Source organism: Eleutherodactylus coqui, chromosome 1, assembly GCF_035609145.1.
Source record: "Eleutherodactylus coqui strain aEleCoq1 chromosome 1, aEleCoq1.hap1, whole genome shotgun sequence".
Lineage (NCBI taxonomy): Eukaryota > Metazoa > Chordata > Amphibia > Anura > Eleutherodactylidae > Eleutherodactylus > Eleutherodactylus coqui.
Genome location: NC_089837.1, coordinates 443928453 through 443948783, shown reverse-complemented (window position 1 = coordinate 443948783; position 20331 = coordinate 443928453). Strand labels below are relative to the sequence as shown.

The window sequence follows — 20331 nt, the reverse complement described above, 5'->3', positions numbered from 1 at the left end:
AATCAGGAGGCTGGAATCGGCAATGGACCACACAGAGCCCACGGTGCACCATGGGAGAAGACCCGCGGTGCATCGTGGGTGAAGATCCCGGCGGCCATCTTGGAGAAGGAAGAAGTAGGAAGAAGAAAGAAGTCACAGAGCCGGGATTCGGGTAAGTAATATATATATATATTTTTTTTTTAACACATCCCTTGGGTTTGTCCTGCGCCGAACGGGGGGCCTATGCAAAAAAAAAAAAACTGTTTCGGCGCGAGACAACCCCTTTAATCTTACAGGAACTTCAGTTAGGCCTCATGTCCACGGACGGATCGGTTTCCACATACGGTAGCCCGCAGCTAAATCCGGCCCTGCCCACGGGCGAGGACCCTGCTTATCCATCTTCTGCGTGCCTATTTTCTATTTCCTTCACTGTGGATGTGTGCAGGAGCGCCAGCCGGAACGCTGCAGGACATGTGCGGTAGAGTTTTCTTTTTACACTCCTGCTTTCCGGCGGAATCCGCGCCTGTCCGCAAATCAATTGCGGACGGGCCGCGGATCGGACAGCTTCCATTAACTTCAATGGGAGCCGTCTGTGTGGGATCCACACTGAAATGGAGCATACTGCAATTTGTTTTATGGACCAAAGGGTCCCCAAAACAAATCTGTATGCTTTAATTCATGTGCGGACGCTCATGCTTCCCTATGGGCAGCTTGATTTGTGGACCTTCCGTGCGGGTGACCCGCGCAGGTTCCGCAAATAAGATCCGCCCGTAGACATTGGGCCTAAACTAATGGACTAAATCTGCTAACTAAAATATGCAGCCCCCTGTTTTACTGGGGAACAGCCTGGGTAATGGTATCAACGATTACACACTACCGAAACCTGAATATCCATATGGCTGTCAGTCTATTGTATATAAGGTTCAGAAAAACTACCCATAGATATATATGCTTGGGTATTTAACCCCTTACACAAGAACAGTGCCATACCTTTGGTTGTGGCTATGCCTGGTATTGCAATTGAGTTCTCTTTTATTTCTTTTATTTGTCCTTATTCTGGACTGTATGATAGTCGTATAAAATATACCGTATACAAGGAACGCAGTCATTAATCAAGTATTCATTCAGAAAAGATTCTGTCATTATTTGTGATGCATTTATGAGTCTGCAATAAATTAGAACCTGAGCCCTTCCAATCCATTTTCCATCTTCTTTAGCCTAAGGGAGTTCCTGTGGTGAATCTGCTGAATTTGCGCTTCTCTGGAGTTTTTCATTTTATCAGTTCCAGTTTTCGTTTTTCTGACAATATGCACTTCATCTCAGTAAATAACTATTTTTCTGACCTGTAATATTTCCCCCATAGGACAATTTCATCTTAGGAGTTAATAAATGTAATCGCCAGGACAGGGCCAGGCTCTCCAACCAGTTACTGGAAGTCAGACTTTGGGCTATTTCTTAGGTACTGTAATACCGTATATTATGTACTATAAGAAAAGTATGTGTATCCATATTTTATAGATAAACATTTCTTCCAATCTTATTGCACAAGATGTATTGAAATTAAGCTAGGGTGCACTCACAAAATTAATTTATATGTTTAAAAAATAATATATGTTCCGTGCATTCGGAAAGTCTTCAGACCCTTTCACTATTTTTACAGTTTGTTATGTTTTGGTCTTTTGCAAATGAAAAATTACCTTTCCCCTATCCTTTAGCCCTCAGTACCCCATAATGACAGTGAAAACAGAATGTTAGGAATCTTTGTAATTTTTTTAAAAGACATATCCCTGTCTACATAAGGTCTCACATCTCACAATACAAATAAGAGCCAAAGCCAAGCCATGAGGAAATAACTTCCTGTAGAGCTCAGAGACTCAGGATTGTGTTGCGGCACAGATCTGGCAAAGGATACAAAAACATGCTGCACTGAAAGTTCCCAAGAGCACAGTGGTTTCCATAATTCTTAAATTGACAAAGTTTTGAACAACCAGGACTCTTCCTAGATATGTCCGGACCTCCATATTAAGTAATCAGGGGAGAAAGGTAAGGTTACTTCTCTTACTTGGTAAGAGAGGTGCCTAAGAACTCAATGGTCACTCCGGCTGAACTCCAAAGACCCTTTGTGCAAACTGGAAAAACTTCCAGAAGGTCAACCATCACTGCAGCGCTCCACCAATCTGGGCTTTATGGCAGAGTGGCCAGAAAGAAGCTTCTCCACAGTAGAAGACACATGAAGGTGCCGCTCATCACTTGCCCAATACCATCCCTACAGTGAAGCATGGTGGTGGCAGCATCATGCTGTGGGGTTGCTTTTGAGCGGCTTGGACAGGGAAACTGGTCAGGGTTGATGGAAAGCTAAATGGAGCAAAGTACAGAGATGTTCTTAAAAAGGTAGTCTAAATTTTTATTTTTGTGCAATGATTCCCACATCATCCCTGCATAAACTTTTCAATTACCTTACTGTGCCCAGATGCGCCTTATAGCCTGCTTCCCAGCGCATCACATAACTAGCGACATCACTTCTGAAGCAAGCCCAGTGATGTCCTGTAAACAGGTCAAATGGACTAGGACACAGCAGTCCCGCCCATGTGTAGAGGACATCATTGCTGATGTCTCATTTTGGGGCTGCATCTCCCTCTGCCACTGAGATCACACATGTGCCTTCCTCGAAATACAGTCCTTTGTAAATCTGAGCCGCATCCGGGGTACTAAAGGCCCGATACTCCCATAGATATGTGCTCCATCTTTATTAAATACATGTAAGCTGACAACATTTCGACTGTCTTGCAGAGTTTATCCAGTCAATACCAACACTAGACCCCACACCAGGATAAATACATCAGAACTAAAACACAGACCAATCACCAACACAGTGCTATTTAAGCAATATAAGGGGGACCGACAAAAAAATCAGACAGTTGGTTTCAATAGCTAATGAGTGTATATGTAGTGCTTTGGATACATTTCTATTCACATCACATTTGTACATTAAGATTTATGATTTGTATAAAAAGTGTATTGCTGAAAAGAATTAACAGGATACAGTTGGTATAGGCCGCCTGCAGACGAGCGGGTCGGATCCGGCAGCGAGAAATCTCGCCGCGCGATCCGACCCCAGAGCCTGCAGGGACGACCGCGTACTCACCCGCGCCTGGCGGCCCCGGCTCTTTGATGTGCCGGCTGCCGCGCAGCCGGCGCATGCGCAGACCGGAGCCGGCGGCCAGGTGAGTGCGTGCCCCGCAGAAAATTAGAACATGCCGCGGTTTGTTTGCCGCGCGAGATTTCGCGCGGCCAAACCGCGGCCGTCTGCATAGGAGTGCGTATTGTAATGCACTCCTATGCAGACTTTCAGCGGCGGAAATCCCGCGGGAAATCCCGCGGCGGGATTTCCGCTCGTCTGCAGGCGGCCTTACTCCTTATATAATAGTCTTCAAGGATATGTTGTGATTAGGAATCTGTCATAGATACAAACCCCTTTAAATTTGGGTATCTGTGTTTAAATTTAAAGGGGTTGTCTCGCGAAAGCAAGTGGGGTTATACACTTCTGTATGGCCATATTAATGCACTTTGTAATATACATCGTGCATTAAATATGAGCCATACAGAAGTTATTCACTTACCTGCTCCGTTGCTAGCGTCCCCGTTGCCATGGTTCCGTCTAACTTCGGTGTCTTCTTGCTTTTTTAGACGCGCTTGCGCAGATGAATCTTCTCCCTTCGGCTGGTCTTGGAAGCATCGGCGTTTTGGCTCCGCCCCCTTGTACGCATCATCGCGTAGCTCCGCCCATGACGTGTGCCGGTTCCAGCCTCCTGATTGGCTGGAATCGGCACGTGATGGGGGCGGAGCTACGCGATGATGCGTACAAGGGGGCGGAGCCAAAACGCCGATGCTTCCAAGACCAGCCGAAGGGAGAAGATTCATCTGCGCAAGCGCGTCTAAAAAAGCAAGAAGACACCGAAGTTAGACGGAACCATGGCAACGGGGACGCTAGCAACGGAGCAGGTAAGTGAATAACTTCTGTATGGCTCATATTTAATGCACGATGTACATTACAAAGTGCATTAATATGGCCATACAGAAGTGTATAACCCCACTTGCTTTCGCGAGACAACCCCTTTAAGAAGTTTTATTTTATCCAATTTAAAAAATGGGACATAGCTAAACAAAAACTCAAGCGATGCCTGGCCAGAAGTGCTGAAAGAATTGTGGCCAAAAAGCAATTTCATCGATGTAAAAACAAGGCCAAGAGACTCAACTTATCCACAAAAACATAGGAACTGGGGTGCAGAAAAAATGGCAGCAAGCACTCTGGACTGATGAGTCAAAATTTGAAATATTTGGTAACAGAGTGTAGATTGTTCGTTGAAGGGCTGGTGAGCCGTACAATAATAAGTGTCTGCAGGCAACACTACAGCATGATGAAAGTTCTTTGCAAGTTTGGGGCTGCATTTCAGCAAATGAAGTTGGGGATTTAGTCAGGATTAATGGTGTCCTCAATGCTGAGAAACACAGGCAGAAACTTCTCAATGATGCAATGCCATCAGCAAGGCTCCACATTTATTCTGCAGCAGAACAACGACCCCAAACATCCAGGAAATGTCATTAGGAATTATCTTCAGCGCAAAGAAGAACAAGGAGTCCTGGAAGTGGAGACATGGCCCCCCAGAGCTCTGGTCTCACCATCATTGAGTCTGTCTGGGATTACATGAAGAGACAGAAGGATTTCAGCAAGCCTACATCCACAGACGATCTGTGGTTAGTTCTCCAAGGTGTTTGGAACAACCTCACTGCAGAGTTCCTTGAAAAACTCTATGCAAGTGTACATAGAAGAACTAATGCTGTTTTAAAGACAAAGGTGGTCACACCAAATATTGATTTGATTAAGGCCGTCTGTCCACGGCCGAGACGGAATATTGCCAGCGATATTCCACCGCAGGGGAGGAGGGGGGAGCACTGTAAGGTCTCACCGTGGAGAATCGTGGCAAATCGCAGCATGCCGCGATTTTAATCACGCAAGCGGAGAATCACTATGATTCTCCGCTCGTAGACGTCGGGCTGCGCTTTCCATAGTTCTCCTATGGAAAGCGTGTCATACGAGCACCGCGTGCGATTTATCGGCGCGGATCTCGCAATGACAACTTGCCCATGGACAGCCAGCCTTAGACTTCTCTCTTATTCATTTACTTTGCATTTTCTTCATTAACAAAATAAACTATTAGTACCTTTTATTTTGGAAAGCATTTTTTTACACCTGCCTAAAACTTTTGCACACTATTGTATATAACCTTTATATTAATATCAGACCCCACCTAAATTATAATGCACCCCAACCCAACCCCTAGATGAGACCCCTAAGTTTATTTAGACCTCAGATAAAACAAAAAAACAATATTCAGTCCCCAGACCAGACTATATATTTACCCTCCTTGCATCCAGCTCTTGTTCAGCTCTAGGCACTAGGTCTTAATGCCATTCTGCATCAGTATGTTGTATGCACCTCTACACAATATGCCCTAATGCCAGAGGGCATCAAGAACCAATGCAGCAGTGCCCAGAGGTGAACAAGAGTCGGGAGCAAGAAGGGTAAATATGCAGGTCATTATTAATTGGATTAAACCAATAGATAATGGCTATATCTTTTTGATGAGCGTGTACTTATTAGCTTATTTCCCCGGCAGAAGGGTGAAGACTATATATATTACAAGGTGACTGGGTGAGGGAGAGTAAAAATAGAGTGACTTCATGTAAAACTGGGTGAGTTCACAAGTCTGACTATATCACAATACAAGGCATATTGTTATGACTCCGCCATCTTGCCTCACTTGTCCCAGCTGATGGCTATTGCGCGTGCTCTCTTCTTCTGTCTGTGGCAAGTGCATGCTCTGGCCTACTTTCAATCTCTCATTGCTACCCAAAGGACATACCTGCAGTCTTAAAGGGACAGCGCACATCTTTCCTTCTCCAATCACAAAGCTATATAAAGCACCTTTCCTCTAAGGAAGGTATCTAAACTTTTGGTCTCCTTGTCCAGCTGAAGGGGCTTTTTATTTGTTCTGACCTCCTGGTTTCTGATTTTGTCCATGCCGTGACTACTCTGCATTCTCCACTCCTGACCTCGGCTTGCTTCATTAACCAGTCTGCTGTTTGCTGCCTGCCCAACTCCCTGCCTGTTTGTACTGTAATGAACCTATTCTGTGTGTTCTACCCTCTGGACTGTCTCTTGTGTTGAAGTATACACTGCCTGCCTAGGTTACGGACTCCTCTTGCTACACCTCTGCTCACATGCTGAGGTAAGACATTGTGGTCTATAGTTCTATTAGCAGCCACATAACTGGGAACATTATTAGTGTACCGGCCTGGGGACCCCACAGCGAAGACCTGATTATGATTGGTGGGGTAAATGAGTAAAGATTGCAGTTCCTCAAGGGTTGCCTCTACAGTTGACCCAAAGTCAAATCCAAATCCACTGATTCTGGTATATAAATAGACCAATAAAAAAAACATTAAAACTCTGACTGCTTTACCGATTACTTGTAAATTTTATTTCAACAGATAAAGTCTCACTCTACATTTGTTTTCTTGGCATGATGTTACCAGACACATCTCTACTTATGAACTCCGATTGCCATTTACATACTGCATTCTCCTTTTCTGCATTGTTTTATAACACTAGACACACATCTTGAGAATACCTAAGATCCGGAAACAATTGAATGTAAATTGTGTTGAAACTTGTATAAATCATAACTTAATGTATACCTGTCACATTGTAAAAATTATAATAAACAACTGCATTTTATAATGTACTTGCTTTAACCCTTTGCAATCCAATTTTAGATTCAGGGTTTTCCAGGGGGCTTTCTCTTTCTGCCATTATACAATGGCACCATCTGCTGGCTAGAGCCAGTACTGCGGTATGGACATGCTGTAGAGGCCCCCGACAACTGAGCGGCCAGTAATACACAGTAAGAATACCCTGCCAGACGTCTTCAGACATTGGAGCTGTACAGCCTTCAATCAGAATGTCTTTAGACGTCAGACAGTGGATTGGAAAGGGTTAATAGTTGGTATACTGAAAAGCAATCAATCATAAATGTGGGTGAAAGTGAAGTGAAAGTTGTAGAAAGTTCTTACCATAGATGTCTTTCTTTCTTCTTCGTCCAAATCAATGCCATTGCTCCGATACTTCTTGTTGAATGTTTGGAAAATGTCCTTCGAGTCAATGATTTTATGAGTTGGGCTTCTAGGATGGGAACTCCTCCTTTTTATACTAGTAAAAGTATATTTATAACGTGGCAGATCTGTAAAAACGTCATCATTCTCATTTTCTTCCTCAGTGTCTTCATAACTTTCTTTACTCTCCTGTGTGTCATTTTCATAACTGGCACTATCAGAAATGACGTCAAGGGGTAAATCGGCAAATGTGATTGCACTTTGCTTATGCTTGATAACTCGCACATTCTGATGCTTGCTGTAGGAAGTTTCCCGCTGTAGTAATGTTGGGGAAATTTCTTGGAAGCTGTCTTGAGAGTCATTATTTTTGGCAGTGGATACATTGTCTGAGAAAAAGTCATTCTCAGTAGATGACCAGTTCTCAAACCTACAGTTGGGTTCAATTCTTGTGCAGTTGTGAAGTTCAGGAGTAGTTGGACTGGTCTCTTCTGCACTGCACCTGCCAATCTCAGCGTCTGTGGTGTTACTTTCTCTTGTAGGTAACTGGCTTGTGATATCAGGTTCTGACTTTACCAAAGTGTCAAAGTCTTCTAAATGCGTATTAAGTGTATTCGTTCCAGATGGGAAAAAGTCACTTCTCCCATTTAGTGACGTTAAAGAAAACTTGCAAGTTGTAGAAAGAATTGCTGTACCCTCAAGATCCAAAATTGTGTCCATACTTTAATAAGACTAGTCACTCTTTGGTCATATTGTTGAGGTTCCTAGCATTTGCTCTTGGATTGTAGTCCGCAGTCACTGTTGACGCCAAATATTCTAGGTGCAATTACAATATCATCGTTTTCCTTCTGTAAGAAATAAGAAAGACAGAATATATTGCAGAACGGTTTGTGAGTGTAAGTCTAGAAGATAGCTTCACGTTATAAACAATGAAACTTAAGACCCTTAAAAACCATCCTTTGAGTGATAATCGTTGTGTCTAACTGCACTGACATCATGCAGTTATCGTTAAGCCGTATCTGATCGCTGATCTTTCAGCATGCTGAAAGATCAGCGATCAGTTATCAGGAATTCACAGCAGGAAACAGCTGATACTATTGTTTCAGCTGTATACCGCTCCCTGATGACAGGCTGGGTATGAAGAACAGAGCGGTACAACTGTGTTCTCCATACCCTGCTCGGAGCGCTCGGCTGTATAACAGCCAGGTGCTCCGAGCAGAGAACAGCTGGATGCAGAAGACAAGCGGGGACACCCTGCTTGTCTTCTGCATCCTCCGAGCAAAGAACAGCTCAAAAGAATCCTATGAGCAGAGAACAGCTGGCTGCAGAAGACAAGTCTTCTGCATCCTCCGCTCAGAGCGCAAGGTGATCAATCACCTTGCTCTGTAAAAAGAACACAACGATTGTCGCTCAAAAATCGGTCAAAAGATTTTGAGGGATAATCGTTGTGTCTAAACCAGCCTTTATACCTCATACCGAAATATATTTGGTCCTGTCCAGATGTCTTATTTAATGGCTAAGTGCACACAGGGCAGGTGTTACATCTAACCCAGATGTAGTGATTGCGTCTTAAAAGGACGAATATGTACATATACTAAAACACAAAAGTGGGGAAAACCGGGAATTTAACCCTAAACCCTATGATATGAAAAGAAGGCGGGATGCACTCCCTGGTGAGGGCAAACTCACATCAGGAATTTAGGGCACCCTGACTTTCCCTAGATAATGATAGGCAATAGTGCCACAGGTTAAAGTACATGCAACGTATAATAAACCGAAAGAGTAAAGAGAATGTGAAGTTCAAACACCCCAGATAATAAGTAAATTACCAGCAGACTTATCTTAACTGGAATGCAGTCAGGACAAGAAATTGCCGATAGGACCAGAAACACCTTCAGACAAAGAGTATAACCGCATACAAAAACTGATCCACAAAAACCATTGATGTATATTAAAATGTAACTTAACATCTGCAGGCAACCTAAATAATAGTATAAAGTTAAATAGTGCCAACACTCCTTTAGTGTCATTGCTTTCTCAAGGCGTATTAGGGGTGGCCCATTCTGAGGCTCTGTATGCACTGTGCTGGATTTATATTTCTGCTATTTAACTTTATATTGTGGATTAAATTCCCTGCATGTTAAGTTGTCATTGTAGCACTTTTGAATTTATGAATTGATGTACCTTAGGTTGTATTTAGGGGTCATTGTTTGCTGGTGGGAACTTGTATTTGTATAATTATTATCTGCATTTTTAACCCTCAGTCTGGTAGTCATCATGATTGTGTCCTCGCCATTTTAGCTTTAATATTTTATTCATTTTGTACTAATAAATGTTATATTTTATTATGCATTCATGGTTTTCGTAGATCAAATTTTCTTTTTTGGTGTGTATTATTTATTGAATCCACATTTTGGTGTTGCATTGATTCCTTTATAGGTGGTATAAAGAGTAAAACAGGCGTCTTCTGAGAGGAGGAGCTGGCATAAATATAGACACATTAAAGCTTGATGGGCTGGCTAGGATGCCACCTCGCAGCCAACCAATCTGTCCATAAACAGGCAGAGAAGTGTCTCTATCGGCACCTAATGCAGAAATGATGACGAGCATGCACCCGCATGAGTATCATATAGGCCAGAAAGAAGGCTGTGACGTTGCCTCTCATTCACCATCGGTGAGACGCGGCAGCAGCAATTCGAATGATTAATTATTAATATATATTCCTAAAAAATCCCCTTTATGTAACAATATTATCTGATACTCACTTCACCCATGTGAAAAAAGTTTCCAGAAAGGATAATCCAACCAAAAACACTGACTTATCCACTGGACAGAATATCAATTCCCAAACCGCATAACTGTGGTGAGTAGGACGTTTGATGGAACAGCTCCATTCTAACTCCATAAGAATTGTGGAAACAGACAAGCATTGTTTTTTTAACTCCTCAAGGACCAGGGTATTTTTATCATACAAGGGCCAGATACTTTTTAGGGATTTTACCCATGTGTTGGTTTTATTGCCCTATTTTTTTTCTTTAGTTACCAAAATTGTTTTTGCTGTGTTTTTTCCCCCGTGATATATAGGGCTATTTTTTAATATTTTTTTTTTTACTGAATTTTTTTTCAGTTTTTTAAAGTTTTAATAGAGCTTAAAAGATTAAAAAAAACAGACTTTTTAAAAATGTATAGTTTATTTTTCAGATTAGTACTAGTATTAGTTTTTACTTATATTTGTAACTATTTCCTTAAACATCTATGTCCTCCATGATGTCATATAAGATATCTGGAGGTCATTCACATGGTCTTTTTTTTTAAAAATTTCATACTTTTTCACGGTCTCTTGGGCATCTATAGCATCCCTAGTTACAGGGGAAAATATCCCCCTGTAGTGATAGTAGTCATTATAACAAAGCTGATCTGCGTCTGCTAGGATCTTGCAGCTCTGCACCGAGTGGTCACATGATCGTCGGGTTGAATAGCGGAAGTAACACTTTTTCTCTGCACTACATAGCGCTCATTGAACGGTACATAGCCTGCAAGAGAGAAGGCAGAAGCCGCTAAAAAATGCGTCGGATGCTACATTACAGGAGCAGGAACTTTAATCTCACTCCCCATTTTTACAATCGGCTGGGATTAAAGCATGGGATCAAGCTCTGTAAATTCACTGTGCTTGGTTATTAAGGGGTTAAGGAACAATGTTATCCAATGCTCACTTCACCCATGTAAAAAAGTCTCCAGAAAGGATAATCCAACCACAAACACTTATTACTTATCCACTGGATAGTTTATCAATTCCAAAACCGCATAACTGTGGTGAGTAGGACTTTAGATGGAGCAGCTCCATTCTAACTCTATGGGAATTATGGAAACAGACAAACATTGTTTATTTAACTCCCAAAGAGTTTGAATCACATAAGGAATTGAAAAAAAAATGTTGGCCCTAGAGAGACCAAAGATGATGCTGATGGCTGAAAAGTAGACACCATTCATCTTAAATGGTCATAAAAAGGAGTATTTCTAACTCTGGGGGTGAACAAAAATCTATCTAAACTACAGCACTATCAAACCTACAGAAGTTTGCAAGTCACAGACAAGATGTGACCTTAGAGATCATCCAGCTCAAGTGATGGAGTCAAAGGTAAGTAGGATTACAAAATTACAACGGCAGAGTATCCTATGATTGTCACATAAATCAGACTGCAATAATACATCAGCTGACATGCCGAATTCATTGTGAATCCAAGGTATTAATCCTGCAAGGAATACAGGAGGCTCGTAGAACACTACAAAATCTAGTAGTGTAAAAAGGATGTTAGAGTATTCTCTTATGCAGTATTGGATTTGGACATCATTGTCAGAAACTGGGCACTCTGAGAACAGTCCTCAAACTTGAAAAAATGTATGAAACTATTATTGACACCTTGGTCTAGAACTGTGTTTATAAGTGTAAACTGTAGGAACGTGAACTACAGTTAGCAGAGTAAGAGTTAATGACATCTTCTATCCAATCATAAAGTTCATCCTCCTATATAGACATACCCTTCAGTGGGTCTACTCATGGGCAATACAAAAGATTACTTGTGGAAGCCATATTAATCCTATGAGTAAATGTATTAATTAAAAAGAATGAATATCCCACAGCTTCTAATTAGCTCTCAGGTTTTTCTTTCTCAACTTAACCCTCTTGTCTACCTCAAGATACTTTATTGTATCAATTTTATAACTCGTCGTCTTCTCAATGTTTTCTTCAGTTTGGTTAATCCTTTTTTTTCTCCTCCTTGTTTCACACTCTCACTACATGGTATCATTAATACTTTTCTGGATACATCCTCTGCCACAACACAACATATTCCCACCAGATCTAAATTGTATACTAGTAAAGTACTTAAATTGGGTATTATTATTATTATTGGCCTTTTCATGTTACCATGTACCATGTTACATGTTACCGGTTATCTTATTCAACTTTCGTTGAGTCCTACGCAACTCGCTTGCCTAACTTTTCATGCTTTTAAAAAGATGTGTTATTGTCTTTTTTTGACTAGAAAACGAATAAAAGAGATTGTTCAGAAAAAACAAGGATAACTATACACACAATCTGTAATGCAGAGAGCCTAATGTATAAATAATGAAACCAAAAAAGTCAAAAGGAAAAAGTGACCCTAAACCTCTTGCACAAGGGATCCCTGCCTAGAGGCAAAGCTCTCGCCCTGATAAGGGGGACCCCATGCCAGGAACCTGGGGCAACAACAACTTTCCCTAGCCTGACAGGGAATAGTGGCAAAGTGATAAAATTATATATATATATATATATATATATATATATATATATATATATATATATAATCACAAACACACAGACAAACAGAGCAGCAGAAGGTTAAACTGGTTTTCAGTTGTTAGAGTGAATGTGCAGCAAACGTAACCTCCGTGGGTATTGTCATACTGGGGCACATAGGCGTACTGTCAGGGGTTGCAGGGGTCACAACGCCAACCTGGCCCTTGCGCTGAGGGGGGCCAGAGGTCACCCTCCTCCATATACAAATGACATTTAGTGCATTACCGGCCGGTTGCACTGTCAGCTACGCCACACCACACCAATCATATGGCCGCCAGTGTGACCAGCCGGAGAGAAAGTCAAAGCAAAGAAGAAAAGGAGGAGTGCAGACGCACGGCATGGAGTGGGGCAGAGCAGGATGATGATGTCATCATCCTGCTGCTCCTGCTGATACAGTCTACAGTAACTGCGTCTGCATGCCCTGCTGCTGTCAGAGAAGTGGTCCAGGCCCTGGAGAATCAATCTATCTATCTATCCATCTATCAAAAGTACAGCAAAAAACATGAACACACTCTAAGGCCACTCTCACACATGCGTTCAGAAAACGCAGCTCAAATCGTAGCATTTTTACCGCAAATCGGGTGGCGTTTTTGAATGCATGGTACAGCCTTTGACAGCGCTTTTTAATGCACCCATTTATTGCATGAGCGAGGAGGTGCATTAAAAAACACGAAAACACAAAAATAGAACAGACAGGTCTAGAAAATCACAGTGTTAGGAATACCGCGTTCGAGCTCAGATCTGAGTAACCCCATTAAAATCAATGGGATCCTTGCACCGTGGTTAGCACTGCGCTTGGAATGCCGCGCTAATAGTGGTAAAAAGCGGTGTACGAGTGAGAGTGGCCTAAGGGGCTACAAACAAATTTTCATGTAGTCCAGGAAATGAGTCATGTTTGGAAAGATTACGTCAAGGGGTTAGATCATGTGTGGAAATTCGTTTTGCAGCTGTATGCAGCACGATTTAGGTACTGGGGGAGGAGGTCTGAGCTGAACTTTGGCACCTGGGCCCCTGAGTCTGTAGTTACGCCCCTGCTGTGACAGTATGAGTTCAGTGCATGTTCTGAACAGCAAGCACTATTATTACATGTTTTAGACTGCCAAATAACTGACCTGATTTGGATTACACAAAACCTTTTGCACTCATCTATATTTGCTACTAAACTTTCTGAATGAATAGAAAAGTAAAAGGTTTTTCAAGTGAGTAAATGAATCAAGCTCAATAGAGGTTACATACATCCAGGAGATTCTCAAAAATGAATGAGCCGTAGGCAATCAGTAGTCACCAAGTAAAGTGACACCATGATTCCTGTATATTGTATTTACACTCTTGATTATAGGTTTTTCAAGGCAGACGCCACATAATGGGGTCACAAGCATGGTCAGGACCTGGTGCACCCGCTGTAGGCGCCATTAATCTCAATCCATTGGAGGGAACAATTTGTTCAGAATCAAACCGCCTTTATTTTTTCTCTGCACCTTCTCAGTGATACACTTGGGCAGCTGGTAGTCTTGCAGGTGCCAGGGTGTAATGAACAGTCATTAGTTCTCGTCACCCCATGCACTTTGTATCTTCTGCTTTGGATGCCCAGCAGCTCACAGTATCTGTCTCCTGGTTCCTAATGCTTTGCTATTCAGATCAGCACTTGTTTATTACTTGGCTTTATGAACCTGTGGTTTATTATGTTGGTGATGTATGAAATCAATAAATACTTTCTTTATGCTGCTTATAAAGTGCCAGGTGTTAGAATTGTTCTAGAAGTGCAGGTGTTGGCACCACTGAACCTGAGCTGGATCAGGTAAATATTACCCTCCCTGGATAATCCCTTTAATTTCCACTGTAGATTTTGCTGCAAATCTTTGGCAAAATCCTATTCATTGTGTTAGGTCTGGCAGACGGGTGCGTCACTCTCTAAATCTGTGGTTGCCTTTTTCCAGCACATCCATGGTCAAATTGGTTCTGCCTCTCCCACTCAGCTGTAGATTGTTTCTCATCTCTTCCCCACCATATAGATGCCTCAGACCTGGCAGCCTGTGCTGCAGTGTTATTGTATGAGTCCTCTCATGTACGCACCTGTCGCAGTCGCTCCTGCTGTTCCTGTGTTTCCAGTTGGTGCTTAGTCTTCTGTTTGCTCGGTACTTCCAGATTAGACCTGAACTTGCCCACTCACTAACAGCGCTCAGGTTTCCGCACAGGGCCGCCCTTGTCAGAGCAAATTCTCTGCTGTTTATAGGCAGGGACTTTCTACCACCTGCTACCAGCATAGGTCTAGATTCCCTGGTCACCATCAAATTCTAAGTCATGTCTTCAGCTGTGAGCATTGCCGGTCTGATCAATCTACTGGTTGGGCGACACAGTGGATCCACATCCGCTTATATAACACATTGCAAAGGATGAAGTCGGCTGAATTTCCGTAACAGAATTAGCATGCTGAAGATTTGAAAATCCAGAGCATGTTTTGATATCTGTGCCCAATTTTTGCAAATTATACTGTAAATTGCTATGAATTTGTAGCATGGAATCCACAGTGTCTGGAACCAGTCTTAAAGTCTATGGACAACTTTGAGGGTATTTATTTTTCCTTAAAGGGGTTGTCCCGCGGCAGCAAGTGGGTCTATACACTTCTGTATGGCCATATTAATGCACTTTGTAATGTACATTGTGCATTAATTATGAGCCATACAGAAGTTATAAAAAGTTTTTTACTTACCTGCTCCGTTGCTAGCGTCCTCGTTCCCATGGAGCCGACTAATTTTCGCCCTCCGATGGCCAAATTAGCCGCGCTTGCGCAGTCCGGGTCTTCTGCTCTCTTCAATGGAGCCGCTCGTGCAGAATGCCGGCTCCGTGTAGCTCCGCCCCGTCACGTGCCGATTCCAGCCAATCAGGAGGCTGGAATCGGCAATGGACCGCACAGAAGAGCTGCGGTCCACGGAGGGAGCAGACCCCGGCGGCCATCTTCAGCAGGTAAGTATGAAGACGCCGGACCGCCGGGATTCAGGTAAGCGCTGAGCGGTTTGTTTTTTTAACCCCTGCATCGGGGTTGTCTCGCGCCGAACGGGGGGGGGGGGTTAAAAAAAAAAAAAACCCGTTTTGGCGCGGGACAACCCCTTTAAATGAATGTATTATTGGCTGAAAAGCATCTTTGCCATAAGGTTTAATACAGTACATGCTGTAGTAAGCTGCACAAAGCTGCTCATGAAGAAAACTATACGTGAGCTAATCTGAGGACTCTCCAGCCCCTCCCTTTCCTCTCTTGAAGGAACATCTAAGCTAATTTATGGCCGATTTACTAAGCTAATTAATTAGCTTAGTAGTAGTTTGCGCAGGAGGGGACAAGGAAGGGCTGGAGACTGCATTGTCAGACAAGGTCACTGATGGTTTTGTTGTGAACAACTTTCTGCAGTTTACTACAGTATGTACTGTGTTAAGGCCCTTTTACACATAACGATTATTGCTTAAAATTCGTTCAAACGTCCAAAAGTGAACAATAATCATTATGTGTAAATGCAGGCAGTCATCAGCACTATTAATTCACTAGTCATTTACCGCTGTTTTTTAACCACCAAAAAAATAGTTGTCAGGCCGCTCAAAGGATGTACTATTTGAATGGAATTTGTGCAGTCTTTTGAGCGGCTTACGAAATTGGGGGGGGAAAGGGTTTGTTTTCTTTGTATACATTATGAGACTCATGCCGGAAGAACACAATGGAATCCTGCCAGCCAGATAATCCCTCACATAAACATACGCCTGCCTGAGCAAACAAATAATTCTGAGTTTACTTTAGCTAATGAGGAAAATAGAGATGATTAAAAGCCATTAGCTGTACGTGTAATTTATGCAAAAATTGCAACCTGCGACAAGCGGGTTGAGGGCTGCACTCTCTGAGTGGTTTCTGAGGGATGGCTAAGAAGCCGTGTCATGGTGGTGATGAGTGCAGTTTGCTTTATACAATCTTGAACACAGGAGAAGGTATACAACAGGATCTGGTGGGGTGGTGAAGTTAGAAAGTCGTGACGCCAGTGCCTGATTTAAAAGGAACTTTTGTGGAGAAATAAAACTAACAAACATGTTGGAGTAATCTGCAGGCATACCATTTACAATTGAACGTGGCAGTCTGCAAATATTTTAGGCAGTAGAACTTGCGTAAACAGAATTTATACCTTTATATAAGGTTCGATAAGCCCTGGAGAGGCAGCATCTGAGATCTGGAAAGGCTATAGAGAAACTGACTAAGACTGAAAACCCTTTATTAACCCAAGACTTGATTTTCAATGATAAAATGAAAACATTTTTAATGCAAGCATACAGGATTAATTTCACACACATAGGCTGTTAGGTGACCATAAGTTGTGTAAAACATTAGTGCCCATTTAAGTACAAAAAATATCCACAAAGATGTTTCTAGTCTTTAACCTATCAGTGTATCTGTAGGAGGAAACCAACGCAAACAAGTTGAGAATATATAAACTCCATGCAAATCTTGTCATTCATGAGTTGAACCCAAGATCCCACTGAAAAAAAATCATGGCATGTCTTATCTTTGGGCATTCCCTCGGAATGCCTCACCCATTGTTTTCAATGGGGCAGAAAACACGCGAGTGCAATGCGAGGTTTCCCATTGAAGACAATTGGAGACACTTTCCGATGCTTCAAACCAACTGAAAGCCGCACTGCAGGATTGCAAATGTACTGCGGTGATGGGTAAAGTTTCTGACACAAACATGCATCGCATCTGCAGGTACACCGCACATTCCCGAGCGTGATTTCAGGCCAATATCGTGCTCGGCCGTGTGAAACAAGCCCAAGAGCCGCTGCCTGATAAATAATTTTATAATGGACTTATTCCTACGTCATATACCAAATTACATTTTATGGTTGAAAACTCAAATCACACAAATCTATAGGTATAAAGATATAAACTTTTTGAAATCTGAATACTACAAATTCTTTAGGACACTACATAGACGTGTTAGATAGCATAATTGTACAATGAATTGCATTCCTGAAGCACTTTCCACAGGGGCCCCCAGGTCACAAGAATATTAACTCAACTTTTACCTGGAGTATAACAAATGCACAAATCTTAGTATAAAGTATAAAATACAATTCCCATGTTACGGGCATAATATTGTGCAACATAAAATATAACATTTTCTGACATCACAGAAATCAGCGGCTTTGCCAGATATAATGATTCTGATAATAGATTTACGCAGTCTAATGTAATTTAACAAGACTTTTGCTCAGTAGTCTGCAGCCTGTGTCTCCAGAGTTTGTGATACTACAATTCCCAGCTATCACCAAAAGCTGCAAATTGTGGCTCTCAAGGTGTTAAACTATAACTTTCAACATACACAATCCAGTCTGTGAGCGGTGTCTCTCCAGCTGTTGTGGAGATACAATTTCTAGCACATAGTGTGGCGATCAGTATACTGTATGCTGAGAGTTGTAGTTCCTAATCACCTGGAGCCCCCCAGGTTGCTCTAGCCAACGATTAATTATTAGTGGTGGCCGCTGACTCCTCGTCATTTTGATGAATGTAGAATTTTCCAACCATCCTATTATTAAAAAGGGGAATGTAGGAGAGAAAGTCCCATTTCCTAATATGACACTGACAACATTCAGCATTACCTGTACTGGAGTCACATTCTTGGGAATCACCACAAATAGGGTCCGGAGAGCAGCGAGCATAATCTATCCGGAATACTGAGAGCAATGAAGCGGGATAATGCTAATGTGGAAATACTAGATTCCTATTCTACGGCATACATGCTGCACAACAGCTCTGTCAACACAACTATGTATAAGAATCCCTAAGGCTACGACTGCCTCTCTACTAGCAGGGGAAAGCGAGCAGGGAGGGTATTCCGAGTGTTATCTGAACATAGCAAGACAACTCTTCACTTACTTCTTACTGAATCTGAAGATTTACCATTGTAATGGAAACTATTGCTCTCATATTGTACATTCGATAAGACTAAATAAAAGCCTTCTACTACAAAGGAAACAGTTATTTCAGTGTGAATCCACATTGGAATGCGAAAATCCAGCGATCTGAGTGACTTCCAATGAGGACTAGTCACTAATAGTGGACTAAGGCCCCATGTCCATGGGTGGGTCAGATTTCACATGCAGGAGCCCGCAGCGGAATCCCACCCTGCCCCCCGCCCGAGGACACTATTTTACCAGTGCGGGTTTTCTGAGTCCTGTCCGGATCTTCTTTCTTCTTCACTGCGGATGCGTGCCGAAGTGCCGGCCAGAGCACCGCTCACATATGCAGTGCATTTTTGTCGAACTCCTGCTTTCCCACGGTACCTGCAATTGAGTTGCGAACGGGCTGCGGATCGGAAGGCTTCCATTGACTTCAATGAATGAATGGCTGTGATTGGTTCATCGAGCACCGGCTCTGATTGGCTGAGGTGGCAGTCGCGAACTAATCAGAGCAATCTCTTGCTGGAGGTGGGGTATTCAAGCCCCGTTACCAGCAAGATATGATCTGTTGGCGCTGACAACTGCAAGCAAGCCTGCAGAAGCGCCGGAGACCAGTGGGAGGGACCCGGACGGCGCCTGCTAGGTGAGTATAAGACAACCCCCGAAAATAAGACTCTGTGCCAGTTTTGGGGCAAAAATGTATATAAGACAGGATCTTATTTTTGGGAAAACATGGTAAGTACCCAGAGGAGCATGAATGGCTTTATAAGGCTCCGCACTTACATTCTAGGTGCTCTAAGGAGAAAATATAGCGTTCCTGACCCATGTCACAGGCCTCTCGCTAGCCAAGCCAAAAACCTACTAAACACTGATGAGGGGCAAACACCCCAAAACAGCTGTCTGTGTATGGTATTCTGGCTTGGCTTTCAATCCCCAGTCATTGTTACAAGGCTTATATAAAGAGTCTTTCATCGAGTTGCAGGAATGCAGCTTTTCAATAGGTGGCGCTGCAGAGGTATTGTTTGATCTCCCTTATTTGCATATGAAGGTGTATTCACAAGGGCAATTTTCTAGCGCGAGCCTTGTGTGGGTCTGAGACACACAAAACCCACACGGAAATAGAACCCATTATTTGGAATGGGTGTATGTTCATGGGCGATCTTTCTCTTACAACAAGGCTGCGAAACAGAAAAATTAGAGCATGCCCTATTTTTGGGTGATATCACCTGTTATTGTCAACGGGAGAAAAAGAAAATCACTTCACACTTGCATGCAGATGCGATTTTTATTTTATTTGCCTAATGAAACAAGATGTGATTTTCTCACTTGTGAAAAACACATGTGAACTTTGCATGTGCAGCAATACGATGCACGGCAATGCATTTTCTAGCAAAATACATTGCAATCCCAGGGAAAATCATAGGTTTATAAGTGCGATATTTGTTTCTCAGACCAATATGATGCTCGCCTAAGCATAAGACCCTCCTCTAACTTTCTGCCCTAACAAAGCCAATTCATAAGGGACTCTCTATGGTCCAAGAAGGAAAAACGGCTGCATATCCTATTTTGGGGTGATTCCGTGCAAAGAATTGTACATTATTTTCAATAGGATCTTAAAAAAAAAATCACATTGCCTACGCATCCCAAAGCGATTTTTACCAGTTTAACTATTGGAAGCTCATTCAATTTTTTTTTCATGAGCATGGAAACCGCACGTGAAAATCACATGTGCATAGATACGACATGTTTTTCGACCAAACGCATCCCAATAACAGGTGAAAATCACAGCTCTTAGGGCACCTTCACACTTGCGAGAAAATCACATAAATTGCAATGAGATTGTACGAGAAAATGCAGAATCATGAAACCCATGCTTTTCAATGGCTTAATTCCCATTTGCGACGTTTCCTGTG

At 42.4% G+C, this 20331-nt stretch overlaps 1 protein-coding gene across 1 annotated transcript in view; it reads right to left on the bottom strand.

Annotated features, from left to right (window-relative positions):
* The window catches only part of STARD13 (StAR related lipid transfer domain containing 13), a 305534-nt gene extending 287314 nt beyond the window's left edge, over positions 1 to 18220 (bottom strand). Inside the window, exons 1-2 of the mRNA XM_066582869.1 lie at positions 18119 to 18220; positions 7114 to 7997 (exon numbers count right to left, since the gene is read on the bottom strand). Coding sequence (XP_066438966.1) covers positions 7114 to 7869 — 756 coding nt within the window. The 5' untranslated portion in view covers positions 7870 to 7997; positions 18119 to 18220. The remainder of the gene's footprint in view (positions 1 to 7113; positions 7998 to 18118) is intronic.
* Between the last annotated feature and the right edge of the window lie 2111 nt (positions 18221 to 20331).